General features: G+C 41.8%; 1 protein-coding gene across 1 annotated transcript in view; it reads right to left on the reverse strand.

Moving 5' to 3' along the window:
- Positions 1-17059, reverse strand: part of bace2 (beta-secretase 2) — a 57559-nt gene that overhangs the window by 12214 nt on the left and 28286 nt on the right. The window contains exons 2-8 of the mRNA XM_056283233.1: positions 16000-16088; positions 14825-15041; positions 6250-6381; positions 4954-5088; positions 4260-4361; positions 3813-3962; positions 3474-3642 (exon numbers count right to left, since the gene is read on the reverse strand). Coding sequence (XP_056139208.1) covers positions 3474-3642; positions 3813-3962; positions 4260-4361; positions 4954-5088; positions 6250-6381; positions 14825-15041; positions 16000-16088 — 994 coding nt within the window. The remainder of the gene's footprint in view (positions 1-3473; positions 3643-3812; positions 3963-4259; positions 4362-4953; positions 5089-6249; positions 6382-14824; positions 15042-15999; positions 16089-17059) is intronic.

Raw genomic sequence — 17059 nt, forward strand, 5'->3', positions numbered from 1 at the left:
TACATACATGCATAAATACATACATACATACACACACACACAAATATATATATACGTATACACACACACACACACACACACACACACACATATATATATATATACATATATATATATATATATATATATACTTAGCACAAAAAGTAAGGAAATTTGTGTTTGGTAGATTATTTCGTTGTAACAATGCTGCTTGGCAATAAATCTTATACCGTTGGAAAGCCTGTTTATTTCCGTTTTAAATGGTGCCACATTTGTAAGGAACATGCATTTGTGGGATGAGCAGCAGAGCTGAGTATGTGGGTTGCGCCCATGAAAAATTTGCCAAATCTCTGCCAATGCCAAACAGCTTATTTTGCTGTTGCTATTGACTCTTGTTTTGAGCTTCTGGTACCCCAGGTGCTGACAATCAGGTGCCCAAAATAATATTTATTGGCAAGAAGCATTGTTACAACAAAGAAATAATGAACCAAACACAAATTTCCTTAGTTTTTGTGCCAAGTTTATATATATCCATTCATTGTCTTAACCGTTTATCCTGTTCTCAGGGTTGTGGGGATGCTGGAGCCTATTCCAGCAGTCACTGGACGGCAGGCGGGGAGACACCCTGGACAGGCCGCCAGGCCATCACAGGGTCGACACACACCGACCGACAGACAGACAGACAGACAGACAGACAGACAGACAGACAGACAGACACACACACACACCCATTCATTCCTAGGGACAATTTAGTACCGCCAATTCACCTGACTTACATGTCTTTGGACTGTGGGAGCAAACTGGAGCCCCCGGAGGAAACCCATGCAGACACGGGGAGAACATGCAAACTCCACACAGAGGACAACCCAGGATAACCCACCAAGGTTGGACTACCCCGGGGCTCGAACCCAGGGCCTTCTTGCTGTGAGGCGACCGCGCTAACCACTACGCCACCGTGCCGCCCTATATCTGTATCTATATCTATCTCTCTCTATTATATACATACAACCAACTTAATCTTTTACATCCAGAGTCATTAAACTTTATAAAGACCCTTCGGGAAGAGGATCAGGGGGAGGTAATACCAGAGGAAGTTTGGGCAGAGATTTTAGAACATGTACATGGATCATCTATTTGTGCAAGACATGGTCTTAGTCAGTGTAAAGTGGTACACCGTACTTACTACACTAAGGCTTGGTTGGCTAAGGTCTATGATGGTGTATCACCAGCCAGTGATAGGTGTCAGCAATCCCCTGCAAACGTCATACACATGCTTTGGCTTTGCCCATCCCTACAAACCCACTGGACAGAAATTTCCAATACCCTGTCAGAGATAATTGGGGAAAAATAGAACCAAATGCCCTTGGTGCTTTGTTTGGGGTCTCCATCCCTCTCTAAATCCAAAAAAGATGTTTTGGCTTTTGTCACCCTACTGGCTTGAAGATTAATCTTGACCAGGTGGAAATCAACTGTAGCTTGCTCTCATACCCACTGGATAAGAGACATCCTCTACTTTCTTAGATTGGAAAAAAACAGATTTTCATTAAGTGGCTCTTCCAATAAATTTGGGAAAATATGGGGTCCATTCTTTCAATTTGTTCAGAAAATGAATTTCCAATTTATCCCTGATTGAGGCAGCTCTTATGGTTTAGATGGGTATTAACATTGAGTTTGTTGTGACGTGGGTGATGTGCTGCTGCACTGACTATTGGTGTCTACTACTAACACGGTTTATTGTTGGTTGACTGATGGGGGTTTTTCCTTTTTTTTTCTTTTTGTCGTTTGTTTATGGTTGTGTTTTGTTTGTTTTCTTGATTTCTGTGGGTTGTTGTGGTGTTTAGCAATGGGTCAATTGTCACTTTTTTGTGGTGTGTCTTTGTAAAGGGAATGTACTTTTTACTCTTTGTGAAAGCTCTGATGACATGTTTGTTTTTTTTGCAAATCCCTATACAATTAAAAAAATAAATAAAAAAAGAAACATACACACACACACGTACAATGCAAAGAACATTTAATTCTGGTGCTGGAGTTTTTAGACACATAGATTAAATTATTTTGAGGCTCAGGGCCCTTTTTTCCAAAACAGCACCCCTAATAAATTTCTCCTTGGACTGTGCAGCTACTTGCAGTCACAAGCTCACTTGTCTGAACCTCAGGCTACGGACGGTCCAGGACAGCGGGTTCATCATGCAATAAAAGTTATGATATTTTTACTTGCAGATGATGGCTGTAAACCCAGACCAGTTTTATATTCACACAGCAGTTCCATGCTCAGCTTTGCCCTTCAAAACAAAATGAAGTAGTCTCTTGTTCCTTAAAGAAAACTTACTTCTAATTTTTCCTTTGTGTTAAAAAAAATACATTCAAGTCCAATGTCAAATATTAAAAAAAAGAGGCCTATTTTTTTTAAAAGGGTTTTTTAAAAAGTTAATTTAAAAAATTTTTTTAAAAAAAATTAAACTTTTATTTTCACTAATCTTCACTCAATATATACTTTCGAAAATCAAAACTAAATGGTGTTTTGTGGTGGGATGGCTTCATGACTTTTACCATGTACAAATAAAAAGTCATGACAACGGTCACAATTTGCTCACATCCAAGCCAATCTTCTCAAAGAACTGTGTTAATTCATTAAAGATGATTTCTCCAGTTGTGCGCCCAGGCAGAGGAAGCAAACAAAGTAGCTCTTCCCAAAAGGTCTTCCCATCAAAACATCTTGTGAACACAGATAGCTGCTCCATATCGGTTCGGTCATGGGACGAGTCTATGGCTAGTTATATGGCTTCCGCTTTCTTTAAATCGGTGAGTAAATTAGAAAAACGCTTCTCCGCTAAAAGTTTTACTCTTCTTGTTGCTGTATTAGCCGACAATGGCAGCTGCTTTAATAGCTCCACAACCGTTGATATGCATGCAGACAGCTACGGTCTGCATGCATATCAAGCATGTCGCTTTGGCATTGGCGTGGTGCAGTAAAATATAAAACAAAAGTGATCAGTTCAGTCAGATTTGAACTGAGAGTTTTCCTGGTCGACTTTTCACCTTTTCCTGCAGGCCATGTTCTTGGTTTAGGACAGTTATTGATTATGTGTGAGTGGCTATGTCTAGTCAAAGACGGTAGAGAGCATGGAGTACGTCTTACGTCTACACGCGCTCTACGGCATAGGTCAAGTGTATGGTGTGGGGTGAGGTCAACATAAAGTAGAGCAGCACGCACTTTATTTCACATGTTGCGCACTTTATTTCACGCTATGACAGATGCACTAGTGCCGATGGGTCAGTGCGGGCCAGACATTTGGCTCTCGCAGGCCAAACCTGGTCCATGGGCTGCTTATTGGGGTTCTGGGGCCTACAACAACACTTGCTTCCATGCTGTCTTGTTGTGCTCATGCCAGTAAAAACCTTGAACTTGAGTGCATTGAAGTATATTTATCAGTCAAATGTTAGCTGTTCCCCACAATTTCCCTAAAGGGTCACATGGATCTATGAATCCTCACCTGCACAACGGCTGAGTGCAAAGCCCACTCTGCGCTGGACACGGTCGAACACAACGTAGAAGCCCTCCATGACAGTAGCCCCTATCACCAGGCCATTGGCCGACGATGAAACACCAAAGCGGAAGCAGTCTAGCGTACCATCCACGTCTGTTATTCGCTGGATGTACAGCTGAGGGACAAAAGATACACAGTTACACATCATAAAGTCTGAGTAAGCCTACGATGCAAGAGGGAGCAATTTAGAGGGACAAGGTGTAGGCGGTCCTTGGGTTAATGGATCTTAAAGAAGAGTGCTCAAGGGTTTTGCAATTTTGTGTGTTTGTCTGTTTATCTAAGTACCTGGGGAAGGATGGTGATGCGGAAGGACTGGCTGGTGTTGGTTGCTCTTAAGTAGATGGACAGCTTTGGAAAAAACCTCCAGGGAGTCTCTCCCTTCATCCAGCATGCCAGCTTGGTTCCAGCCCAGAAACCTGAGGAGAAGTCCTGGATCTGGACCAGGGAGTTAGAAAAACATAGACATGGTGAGATGAAGGCAGATATACACAGGATGTCAGAGGGAGATGGGGGGAGAGAGAAAGCAGGGAAGAGAATGAGATTAAAACAAAGTGCACACCACACACACACAAATCCACCTCACAAAGTCTTATCCTTAAATGGTGAGCACATGCTCCCCCCCCAAAAAAATAAACAAACCATGTAAGTGTGTATGTATATGTAATTATATATTTACACATGGCTTTCCTCTACAAATGTTTCACCCTCATCTGTGCAGAATAGGTAGTGTACCAGAGAGGTTTGCGTGATGGCCTCCACCACTGCATTAAAGACGTTGACAGGAAGTCGCAGCAGTGTGGTCCCACTGTCAACTATGGCTTTATCCATGTTATACTGAAGGCAACAGAGAGAAGGAGGACTGTGAGATTAGCTAGCCTTGTGAGAATAAAAGAACAAAAGATACAGCGCACACATAAATAAAAACCTTGAAATTAACCAAGAAACTATGACATTACATTGATAAGAATTTTAAAGGTCAGGTCTAGTGGCTAATCACTCACTCGTTTGCTCATATCGCAATATGTATTTTAGGATGGGCTGTAGTAGATTCGAGCACTCGCTAGTAAGCGATGTTACATCATCACGATCTACACATCTCCCATCATATAACCCTAACTGGAATAAAACCGACCTTTCTTCCACTGCCTAGGTACTTGCAATCCCTAGTTTTTGATCGGGTGAGAATTGAGGAGCCATTTTGCTTACAAGGCCAGAGTGAAAGACGCATATTACAAATATATCCATGACCCCAGTGAATTATTTATAACCCACATTTCCATTAATCAGTACTAATTGCAAAGCCTTTTCAAACCAGACCCGACCTTTAAATACAGAAAATAAAAGTTAATACAATTTACCCACATATAAATTTACAATATATTACGTAAACTTGAATACAAACGAGGAAATACAGTTTCTGGACTACCTCTCTGCAGTCCAGGTTCAGATTCTGGTTCCCAACCTCTAGTTTCAAGACCTCCACTTGATAGTACCATTCCTCCTTTATGGGGGTGTACCATATTGACCCCTGGTACAGAGTTGGTTCAGCCCCTCCCATGATCTAGGAAAGGAACAAATTATTTTCTTCACTCACTTCTAGGACACAATAGCGGCCTGGCAAAGTATGCCGCTGTTGTTTCCCCTTAAGATTTATCTCTGCGCATTTTGGCAAGCCACTAGACTGTATCCCTGCAAAAACACAGACTAAGGCCTATAAGCCACACACTACCCACTCTGCCATCTCATCCATCTGCCTTTTTTTTAAACAAGTATTTATTGAGATTTTCCTTTCTCCCCCCTCCCACAAAAAAGATAAAATACAAAAAAAAGACTGTTTATATTGACTATATTGCATCAAACATCAATTCCTCCCTCCCCCCCTCAAATTGTCCATAATGAAAAAAACAAAAATTAAAATTTGTAAGTACAAGAGATGGACATACTATCAGGTTAATGCATGCAGAATATTCTCAGTGTACTTAGCCCTTCTGTGGCTTTGCCAAACTTCAAGTGGTTTACAGAACTAAACGAAAGACCTAGGCACCCACCAGGGCCAGCAAACGCCTAGGACCACCCGGACCGAAAAAGCAGAGAGCGCGACCACACCACAAAGCCCAACCCCATAGACAGCCACAGGGACGAACCCAGACCCATCCCCACAGATGCCCTCAAAACCTGGTCCCCATCTGCCTCTTTTAACATGTTATGTGCCAGAAACATAGCAAGCAAGGCCATTCAAACGGAAGCGGCAGACCTGTTCATGGCAGGGTGCTATCTTAGCTTAATTAGCTACTACATAGTAACTACAGAGGATCTCAAATGAGGAAACACATCTGGAGGCAAGCTGCTAGCACTGATGTCCCTAAAACATACCAAGTCACGCTGTCTTATCCATGAGTAAGACACGGGTTTGTCAAATCTGGGCACTTTGCCAGGACCCAGCCTCATTTATGTTATTGACTGTCTAAATTACAGCACAATATATTCTGACAGCAAACAAAGATCTAAATGTATTTCTCTGTTTGTGAGGAAGAAATGGCTAATGTGAACAGGGAGCAAGAATGACCTAAGAAGACTCCTTGTAACACATTTCAGAACTTGTCAGCACCTTGAATAGTGACAGTGTTTTAAAGAACAAAAAAACTATTTTGTTTTCAAGTAAATCTAAAAAAACCTCTTTTTTTAAACACTCCTTTTAGGGTGGCCCCCTCTGACTACTCACAAGACTGCCCCCCGCGGGATCGGCCATGCTGCTGGCTGAGAGTCCTGCACCACACATTTGAATGGAAAAGATGTCAGGAATCCCCGTCTGGCGCACCAGCGAGTTGAAAAAGGGCTCCACCGACGAGTCAGGCTGAGGGAGAGACAGGACACAGGTACACACAAATAGTTCTCACCTTTTAAGACTGGAAGGTGTTGAAAACATGGTTACATTTACATTTTCAGCTTTTAGCCATCGGTCGTGGCCATAGAGACGAGCAACGAAGAGAGCAGCAGAATCACTTCAAATTCCCTCATCACTGGTACAAACACTCGTGAGTAGAGAGGGTGGGGGTCAAAGTTTCAAAGCTCAGACATTAAATGAAACAGTTAAAGGATTCCATTCCAACATGCCCTATGTCCATTCTGGATAAAAAGGGCTTTGTTGCAGGAACATAGATGATCTTGAAAAAACATATCAACAACTTACATATTTGTGTTTAAAGGAAAAGTAAACTCATGGTAAAAACACAGTTATGAAGATAATTATGATATAAATGAACAATTCATGGAAAGGATTGAAAATAAAGAGGTTATGCAACTAACATGCACTTCTGAAAATCAGCTTTGAAACACAATTCCCTCATCGTTGACATGAATGCTGCCATTGAAACTTTTTTGAACCGCTCAGAAAAATCCCCTGGCTAGCTTGTATAAATGCTCTGATGTCACATGGGCTTAGCACATTGTGAGTAAGACGTGAAGCACAGGGATCATAGGCCATTGCACCAACCACTTTTATGCCATTTTCCTGCACTTAAGGAGGCTGTTAGTCTATTTTGTTCAACTTTTTCATAAATGGTCAAACACGTCACACTTTTCTTTCAATATTACAAGCTAGCAACCCATGCATGTATTTCCGTTACATTTTCCATCTCTTTAAAGGTTACATTTTCCATCTCTTTAAAGGTTACATTTTCCATCTCTTGAAATGTTACTTTTTCCATCTCTTTAAAGGTTACATTTTCCATCTCTTTAAATGTTACATTTTCCATCTCTCTAAATGTTACATTTTCCATCTCTTTAAAAATGACGGCCCACTAATGTGGCTCATAATATATTTCACTTTGTTGCAAGCAATCGCTCTGATCAAAAAGGTGTGGTGTTTGTGCATAGTGCTTGTCTAATTTTCTGATCAAACTTCCTCAAATAATTTTGTATCCATAAACTGTTCTCATATGATGGACAAGTCAAGAAACAACAGCTGGTAAATAGAAAAGAACCACAAGGGAGTTTTTATCTGTCTATTTCAATTGAAAGCAAGTAGTTTTTTTTTAACGGTCAGTAATTGGGCTTCGTGAAGTCGTGTTGATTGTATTCTTTTTGCCAAACTATTTTCCAGGGAAGCAGCATGCAGACTGAATGTTGGTCTGCAGATTTAACCATACTTTAAACTATGGGAATATAAAGTAACTGCCAATGGGTAACTGGAATTGTTAGCTATACTGTTGATTTTCAGGGAGGTTTCCAAAGCCTTTAATAAATGTATTCACTTAGACCATATTTGCAAAACCATTGACATTTAAGAGGCTAATGTGATTTTGTTTTTTGATGTAGCAAGAAGGAAGACAAGAAGGAAGGCAGATAATTAAGAAAGAGGTCTCTGAGTCCTAAGAACAAGTCACAGTGTTTGTATACTACATGTATAAAAAAGGAGTGAGGCTCAAACAAAGTTCTGAGGCTTGACAACAAAGTCAGTGTCAGTGTATGCAAACATTTAAGTATAAAAAAACCAGACTGGACTAAATGATGTTACGCCTTTGACTAAATGAAGCCTTGACAGCAGTAAATGATTCTCACTTCCATTTTCTTGAGGTCAAATACTTTTAAGTCGACAGTCAGGCTTATGCATGTGATGCATGACTAACTCCCCGGCTCAGTATGCTGAACTTGATCCCCAGATGAGAAATAAACGGCACAAAATGGTCAAACTGGGAAAATCTGCCATTCAGTGGTTTAATTGAAACATGCAGCTTTAGTTAGGAAAATAAGGTTTAAGTCAAGTTTTGCCTATTTGCTATCTTAATTTCTTTCTTTGACCATACGCTAACTAGTCACTGATAGAAACTGAGCAAATAGGATAGCATTGAAACTAAAGAGTTTCTCAAAACTAAAAGCCAAGAGTAAAACCTGAATGAATAAATAAAATATTTTAACATAACTAATGAAAAGACCCTGGATATTTTGAATGTTAAAAGCTATTATTTTTAAAGTCAGGATTTTTGAGTGGTCTGCTACAAAGCCTGCATAGGAAAGAGAGATTATAGCTCTATTTCTACTGCAACTAGATGAGTTACACTACTATGTCACATCTCTTTTCAAGTCCACAACAACTTGCTTTTGTCGGATCACATGTGAATGTAGCTGTGGGTATTCCATGTGACGACTGTTGATTTCCCCCCCCCCCTGTTGTGTTAGTGATGTTTTTTCACCTTCAGTTATAGAAATCATCAGAACTACAAAACGAAGCCATGGAATTTTAAATGTCCACCTTTTTTGTGTCTTCAGAGTTCCACTTTAATTTTGAGGTTTATCTTGAGGGGGGTATATATAATTTTAATCATGGCTTCATTCTTCTTTTTGTGTTCTGAGAGTTTGTATTTTAAAGATTATGCTTTACAGAAAATAACAGCAAAAATAGCTTGGTTCACAGTAAAATCTCCAAGTTTAAATAAAGGTCTTAATAAAAAGTAAATCGCCATGTAGTCACTAAATAATATCAAAGAACAGTCTCTTCCCTTGTATGATTGATTTCCTTGTATGATTTCCTTGTGTGATTTCCTTGGCACGGATACTCCACTCTCAGGGTTTGACGAGGACATGTAAAACTATCAGGGACTAGAAACTAGAACTAGAAATGACAAATTAAATAACAAGCAGTACTCCTTCTGTTTTGCAACACAAGATGGCCCATTTAACATATAATTCATACCTCTCAGTGCAAAACACAGGATAAAGAGAACGTTCACTGAAAAACGTCATCCAAAGGTTTTAAAAGCAGAAGAGGTTGCAGGCACACATTTCTCTGTAGCTGCATTTAGTTTTACTCTTATTTGTTAAAAACTATACATTTCAGTGAGAGGAAAATATTCCAGTCAAAGTTTGGATTATTTGGATTCTCATATCATTTGATCTTGAAACGTAACGTATTGCTTTTTAAAATTTTAAACCCCCCCCCCTTTTCTCCGAATTGTACTTGGCCAATTACCCAACTCTTGGGAGCCGGCGTGGCCGCTTCTCCACCCCTTCTGCCAATCCGGACAGGGGCTGCAGACTACTACATGCCTCCTCCGATACATGTGGAGCCACCAGCTGCTTCTTTTCCCCTGACAGTGAGGAGTTTCACCTGGGGGACGTAGCGTGTGGGAGGATCACGCTTTTATCCTCAGTTCCCCCTCCCCCATGAACAGGCGCCCCGACCGACCAGAAGAGGTGCTAGTGCAGCAACCAGGACACATACCCACATCCAGCTTCTCACCCGCAAACACGGTCAATTGCGTCTGTAGGGATGCCCGAGCAAGCGGAAGGTAACACGGGGATTCAAACTGGCAAGCCCCATATTGGTAGGCAATGGAATAGCCCACCATGCCACCCTGATGCCGATGTTAAGATTTTCATTGGGAATAATGAAGACGGACAGGATTAGGAACGACTATATTAGAGGGACAGCTCCGGTTGGACGGTTTGGAGACAAAGCAAGAGAGGCAAGATTGAGATGGTTTGGACATGTGTGGAGGAGAGATGCTGGGTATATTGGGAGAAGGATGCTGAATATGGAGCTGTCAGGGAAGAGGAAAAGAGGAAGGCCAAAGAGGAGGTTTATGGATGTGGTGAGAAAAGACATGCAGATGGCCGGTGTGACAGAGGAAGATGCAGAGGACAGGAAGAGATGGAAACGGATGATTTGCTGTGGCGACCCCTAATGGGAGCAGCCGAAAGTAGTAGTAGTCGTAGTAGTAAATCATTATTCCACTTCTGTCACTTTGAGCTAGTTTTTCCACCAGGTTTCCAAGCACAAAAACTCATGAAATTTTGCAGTGTTGCCAGGATGGTGGGCACTTCGAGATAGCCCAAGGTTAGGTCAATAAAATGTTAGTTTCAAAAAATGTTCATGGCCCTGCCGTTCAACCAAATTTTAAAACACTTTTTTATGAAGGGCCCTCTGAAGCGGGCACTTGAAAATGGAGAGTGGGCACAGTCTCCATCATTGATAAGGTCAATATAATCATTTATAATGGATAGGGACTGCACCCAGGGTCCCTCACTGTAGATATCCCAACCAATTATATATTTTAGATGGAAAAGTCTTTGATACCATGACGACGCGATATGAGGGGGCCCCAAAGGCGAAAGACCACAATACTTAGTTTATTGTTGTCAGTACTTACACCATTATGTCATTTGTGTGTTGATTCAGACTGGTAAATCTCAAGTATCAAATGAATGAAGCCAGCAAAAATGAATGATAGACAACCAGAAAAACAACTAAAATACGCCATAACATTTCTCTGCAATGAAACAATCGATTTACCCTGGGACCACTGTGCATTCTGCAGGATTTGTAGATGTGATATAGACAGCAGTGTCAAGGGTTTAATTGCCCCCCAAAACACACACAAAGACACACGCGCGCGCACACACACACACGCGCACGCGCACCCACACACACACAATATATTTAGGCAAACAAAATAGCTGACTTACAAGAAGGACTTCCGGTGGCGCCATATTTGAGGCAACAGCCTAAAAGTTGAGCTCCGTCCATCTAACTAATAATTTCCTAACAAAACTACTAAAAATGTAGCAAAACCGCAAACATTCAACATGGCATCATCTGTCAGAGGTAAAAACACAAGTAAACAGGATAAGAACAAAAATTTGAAGCAACAAATTCAAACTCCTGTAAGCGATAAAGCTGATGCTAGCCCAAACGGTTCAGAATCCAAAATATTAGGTGAGCTGGAGAAACTAAGGAAAGAAAACCTGGAAGGACACAACCAGACCAAGCTAGCTGGAGAAACTAAGGGAAGAAAACCTGGAAGGACACAACCAGACCAAGCTAGCTGGAGAAACTAAGGGAAGAAAACCTTGAAGGACACAACCAGACCAAGCGAACGCTGACAAAGCTGGAATCATCAGTGCAAGAATTGAAAGGCGAAATGACAAAACTTGAGAAAAGAACCACGGAGGCGGAGGGTCGTATTAGTGCCACAGAGGAGAACGGGAGGAGATATGAGAGCGCAATCAGATACCTGCTGCACCAGGAGATGGATCTGATGGCCAGATGTGAAGACCTGCAGAACAGGTCTAGACGAAACAATCTGAGAATTTACCAAGTACCTGAAGAGGGTGAAGGAAAGGATATGAAGGTATTTGTGAAGGAGCCGATTCAATCAGTCCTTGAACCAATGCCCGAAGTGAATCTGCAAATAGAGAGAGCCCACCGTTCTCTAACAACCAAACCAAGAAACCACACAGCTCCCCCGAGGTCCATAATTGTTAAGTTTGTGGACTATTCAGTGAAAGACATGATCCTAAGACAAGCATGGAGTCAAAAGCACATCCTCTACAAAGCAAAAACGATATATTTTGACCACAACTACTCCCCAGTTACAAAAGAAGAGAGCACAGGTACAGGATGTAATCAAACAACTAAAGCAGAAAAATACCAAAGCCAAATGCATGTATCCGGCACAGCTAAAAATGTCCAAGGAGTCTGGTGAGAAGACCTACCCGACGCTAACAGATGCTCTCCAGACACTTCAGGAGTTCAATATTCAGATGGAGAGGGGAGCTATCCCGCAGCAGGTGGAGCAATGCAGGAGGGAGACGGGGGAAAGACCCAGCAGTACTATCGAGCATGGACGTCAAGGCTTTCTTCAACGGAGCTGAGTGATCTCAGCGCACGCCCAGTTTTATTTTGCGGAACTCAAAACAACCAACGTTAGGATTGGGACGACAACTCCAAGTCTTAATGCAACGGATGGAACTTAAATATGAGCCACGAGTATAATACCCGCATTTCCCCTCGGGGATGAATAAAGTATTCTGATTCTGATCAGCGACTACTCCACGAGCCGGATGACAGCAGCACCGACACCGTGTGTGATTCCCATGGAGGAACAGTCACACTCCTCTGCCCAGGCTATACCAGGAACTGGTTTGTGCTTAAGTTATAAGTAACTGAACAACAAGTAATACTGAAAAACCAGTTGGGTATGTGTCACTTTACTCTTTGTTTGTTTTACTTTACTTATATTACTCTATATTATTTGTTCTGTTTATTCAACCTTGAGATTTACATTGGGCCACTCTCATGCTGTTACACTTCTGCCTTACTTGACTTTATATGCCTTTGGATAAAACTAAGAGGGGAGTATATTAACAAATGTAAATCAACAATACATGGATAGTCTAAATTGTATTAGTTATAATGTTAAGGGTATAAGCAGTCCAATTAAGAGAAAAAAAATCAATCAACTTAAAAAACTACATTGCTCTATAGCAATGATCCAGGAGACCCATTTGTCAGAAATGTAACATTTTAAACTAAAAAGAGAATGGGTGGATCAAGTGGATAGTGCTTCTTTTAAAAATGGGAGGAAAAGGGGAGTCGCCATCCTATTCAATAAATCGGTTTACTTCAACCATGAAAAAACAACTGATGACAAAGAGGGTAGATATGTGATGGCAATAGGGACTGTTGGAGGTACTAAAATAACAATGCTCAATTTATATGCCCCAAATGGAGACTGTACAGATTTCTTTAAAAACGTAGCATCTTTATTAGCAGACAAATCAGAGGGTACTATTTTGATAGGTGGAGACTTCAATTGCATTTTGAGACAAACTATGGATAGGCTCCTAGCAGAAGTAGGCTCCTTGTCCAAAAAAATCTACTACTCTGTTTGCAATGATGGGTGAACTGGGCTTGGTGGATATCTGGCGTCACTTACACCTCAGAGAAAAAGACTTCACCTTCATGTCATGTCACATATCCAGCCCATGTGTGTGTTTTATCCATGTATGGTGTTATGTCATCTATACGTGCATGTATGTCAAATGAAGCCCAATCTGAAGGTGATTATGTTTTGCATTGTTAATTGCCCGTTAACTTACATGACTGGCTATAAAGTTCAAAATAGTTGACTTTCAGCAATTAAATCTGCAACAGCTTAGTTATCCATCAGTCTGTGGGGGTGAAAATGATTTCATCTCATTATCTGGATTGTAGAGCCTCAAATTGCTCATTTTCACGGTTGACTTGAGGTAAAATATTTAGCAACACCACATGAAGCAGAAGTGAATGATTATAGCAATTTGTCCACAAAGCATGATGATCAAGTAAATACACTACTGTTTAATAACATGATAGCCTATTGCTGTCAGAAAGAAAAAATCTCCCTCTCAAAACAAAACAGAGCTGCACTCACATGAGATTTTTACCCATCCCCCCCAATTGTACTTGGCCAATCACCCCACCATTCCGAGCCATCCCGGTCGCTGCTCCTCCCCCTCTGCCGATCCGGGGAGGGCTGCAGGCGACCACATGCCTCCTCTGATACATGTGGAGTCACCAGCAGCTTCTCTTCACCCGACAGTGAGGAGCTTCACCAGGGGGGGTCTGCGGTGGTGTAGTGGTCTAAGCATCGGCTTTGTGTTGATGCAGTTGCAATAGCTGCTATAGTGCACAGTGGTGTGCATGTCTGTTGTGGTTGTTGAGGATCAGCTGTCTTGTGGGTGGTGATGCAGTAGTGCATATAGTGTTTGAAAGTGTATTTTGTATGTGGTTGTGTTGGCTGTATTGGCACCTATATGAGAAATGTGTGTGTGTGTGTGTGTGTGTGTGTGTGTGTGTGTGTGTGTGTGTGTGTGTGTGTGTGTGTGTGTGTGTGGTGCAGTTTGCTCCTGAAGGCCCTGACTGAAACCCCATGGTATGCTACTTAGAATTACAGATTACATTTTGGACTGGCAAATTTCAGGGAGGAACCCTGTGCCAAATACTGCACGAAACGAGGTTTCCACAAAATTGCCTGTGCACTTCTACAGAATCAGCACCAGTACGGTGGTTCACATTACACCCATGACGTGGCGGCATTTGTACTTGGCCTCCTTAATTGCGGCTTGCAGTTGTATTATCATTATTATGACCACTACTTACTACAAATGTGCTCTACATTTAAACCCAATACCTCAAATTGATCCCTTAGTGAATTTTGGGAATTGCAGATTTAAACCATGAATAATAATTTTTGTGCTACATAAATAAATAGCGTCCTGCACCACCTACCCTGTGGTGCAGAACATCAGGGCTAGATGATCAGCGCTACATCAAACAAACATACAGATACACATGTTAGCACACACACATTTTTCTGTTCACATTGACCACATATGGATACTGACTATAGTGGACCAAAAACCTCTCATCTCTACTTACAACTACATATTGCTGATGACAGACACACATTCTAAAGACAAAACAATATCACTTTTTCTTCTACTATATGGAGGATTTTGTTTTGCTTTTTTCTTACCCGTGCCAGCATGGGGTAGGCCAGGCCCAGGATGCCTTGCCAATTGACCCCAGGGAGGAAGAAGCCATTAGATGTTAAAATTGTTGCTATGTTAATGGTGATTGTCCCATTAGGTCCCCTGGGGATGGAGACATGGTCAGTGCCCAATTCGCCCTCCCAATTGCCTTGGGTGTACCTGACAGACACCGCCTGTCCAGTTGACTTGTAGGTTGTGGAACTGAAACAAAAGGGAAAAAGGAAAAGACTAAATATTCTCTAGCAAAGGCAAATTTTCACTTTTAATACCACTTCAGTGTGTATTGCTGAAGCTGCCAACAGGATAAGAGCAGCAACTGGACTAAAGTCAAACAGGGTGGAGAAGCAGAACAAAAGGGTACTCACAGTATTATTTTTCTGCCCTTTTTCTCCCTGATTGTACTTGGCCAATTACCCCACTCTTCCGAGCCATCCCGGTCGCTGCTCCACCCTCTCTGCCGATCCGGGGAGGGCTGCAGACTACCACATGCCTCCTCCAATACATGTGGAGTCGCCAGCCGCTACTTTTCACCTGACAGTGAAGAGTTTCACCAGGGGGACGCAGCACATGGGGAGGATCACACTATTGCCCTCAGTTCCCCCTGCCCCCGGAATAGGCGCCCCGACCGACCAGAGGAAGTGCTAGTGCAGCGACCAGGACACATACCCACATCCGGCTTCCCACCCGCAGACACGGCCAATTGTGTCTGTAGGGACGCCCGACCAAGCCGGAGCTAACACGGGGATTTGAACCGGTGATCCCTGTGTTGATAGGCAACGGAATAGACCGCTACGCCACCCGGACGCCCCACTCACAGTGTTTAAAGAGGGAAACTTTTTAGATATACACATGCAAATAAATCATATGAAATTCCAAAAGACAGTCTTTGTTTATGACTCTTTAATGTGTAATATTATGTTACTCAAAAGATTTGGTCGAACCCTTGTAAATAAAACCAAATGACCCATGGTGAAAGCTGTACTCCCCATGATATTTTGACTATTTAATTGAAAAAGCCTAATGCAGGAGGAGGGGACGGGTTAAAAATCTAATTTTTAACCCTTTAGAAATGTTAGGCATGAATTGTGGATGAGCATCTCAGTATGTGTGAGGTGTTTCCAGTGTATTCCATTATGTTCAAAGAGTTTCAGCCACTCACAGTGCAGGGTCGAAGTAGTGTGTAATGAATGGGTGAGGGGCTGCACCCACTGCAAAGGTACTGCTGCCCGTGTCCACCAGGATGTTAAGCTGAAAGAAAAAGGCAAGGCCAAGTTTGTTTTATCAGTCATTCAGGTCATGTCAACCACACCCAGACTGGCGGAGCTCCCAGCACAAGCTCATACATTTACAAAAAGAGTTACGACCTTCAGTGTTACCTAACTGGACTGGACTTGGTTTGAGTTTATTCATGTGCACAAATATAAATTATAAATAAATCAAGTACACAGACAAAAGGAAGATGGACAACTAGGTTTGGGTTTTATAATCCATAGACGTATATTCTGATGTGCAATGAGTGCTTGAGTTGCGCAGTAGAATTTTAAGCTTGTGTCCCAACACTGAGCTCTTTGTAGGGCTGCACGATATTGGGGGGGAAAAAACTCACATTGTGATATTTTTTCTGTGGCGGCCTGTCCAGGGTGTCTCCCTGCCTGCCGCCCAATGACTGCTGGGATAAGCTCCAGCATCCCCGTGACCCCGATAGCAGGATAAGCAGTTTGGATGATGGATGGATGGATATTATAGCTTTGTTAAAAGAAACACTCAACGACAGCAAAGGTGCTCAACAAATAAGGGGCAAAATAATCCAGTGATTTAGGTAAATTCTTTATGAGACAGTACAAACCTGTTTCATGCCATAAGCAATCATCAGCTGTCGTGAAACAGGCTTGCACTGTCTCATAAAGAATTTACTTGAATCACTGGATTATATATATATATATATTATATATAGCAATATGAAAAAATACAGCGATTTTCACCAGATGCCGTATAAATGAAGCTTATTATCATTATTATTATTATTCATTATGTGGGGGACAGTGCAGTGCCCGTTCGGGTGTAATCCCCTCTTCGACCACAATATAGGTTAAATAGCAGAGTGGCGCTGTTCCTCTGGTCGCCACGGGAAGAACTTTTTTTTCCAAAATAATTTTATTGCTTTTCACACAGGAAGGCAAGTGCATTTATACAGTTATACAGTAGAATTAAGAATGATT

Source organism: Lampris incognitus, chromosome 7 (genome assembly GCF_029633865.1).
Source record: "Lampris incognitus isolate fLamInc1 chromosome 7, fLamInc1.hap2, whole genome shotgun sequence".
NCBI lineage: Eukaryota > Metazoa > Chordata > Actinopteri > Lampriformes > Lampridae > Lampris > Lampris incognitus.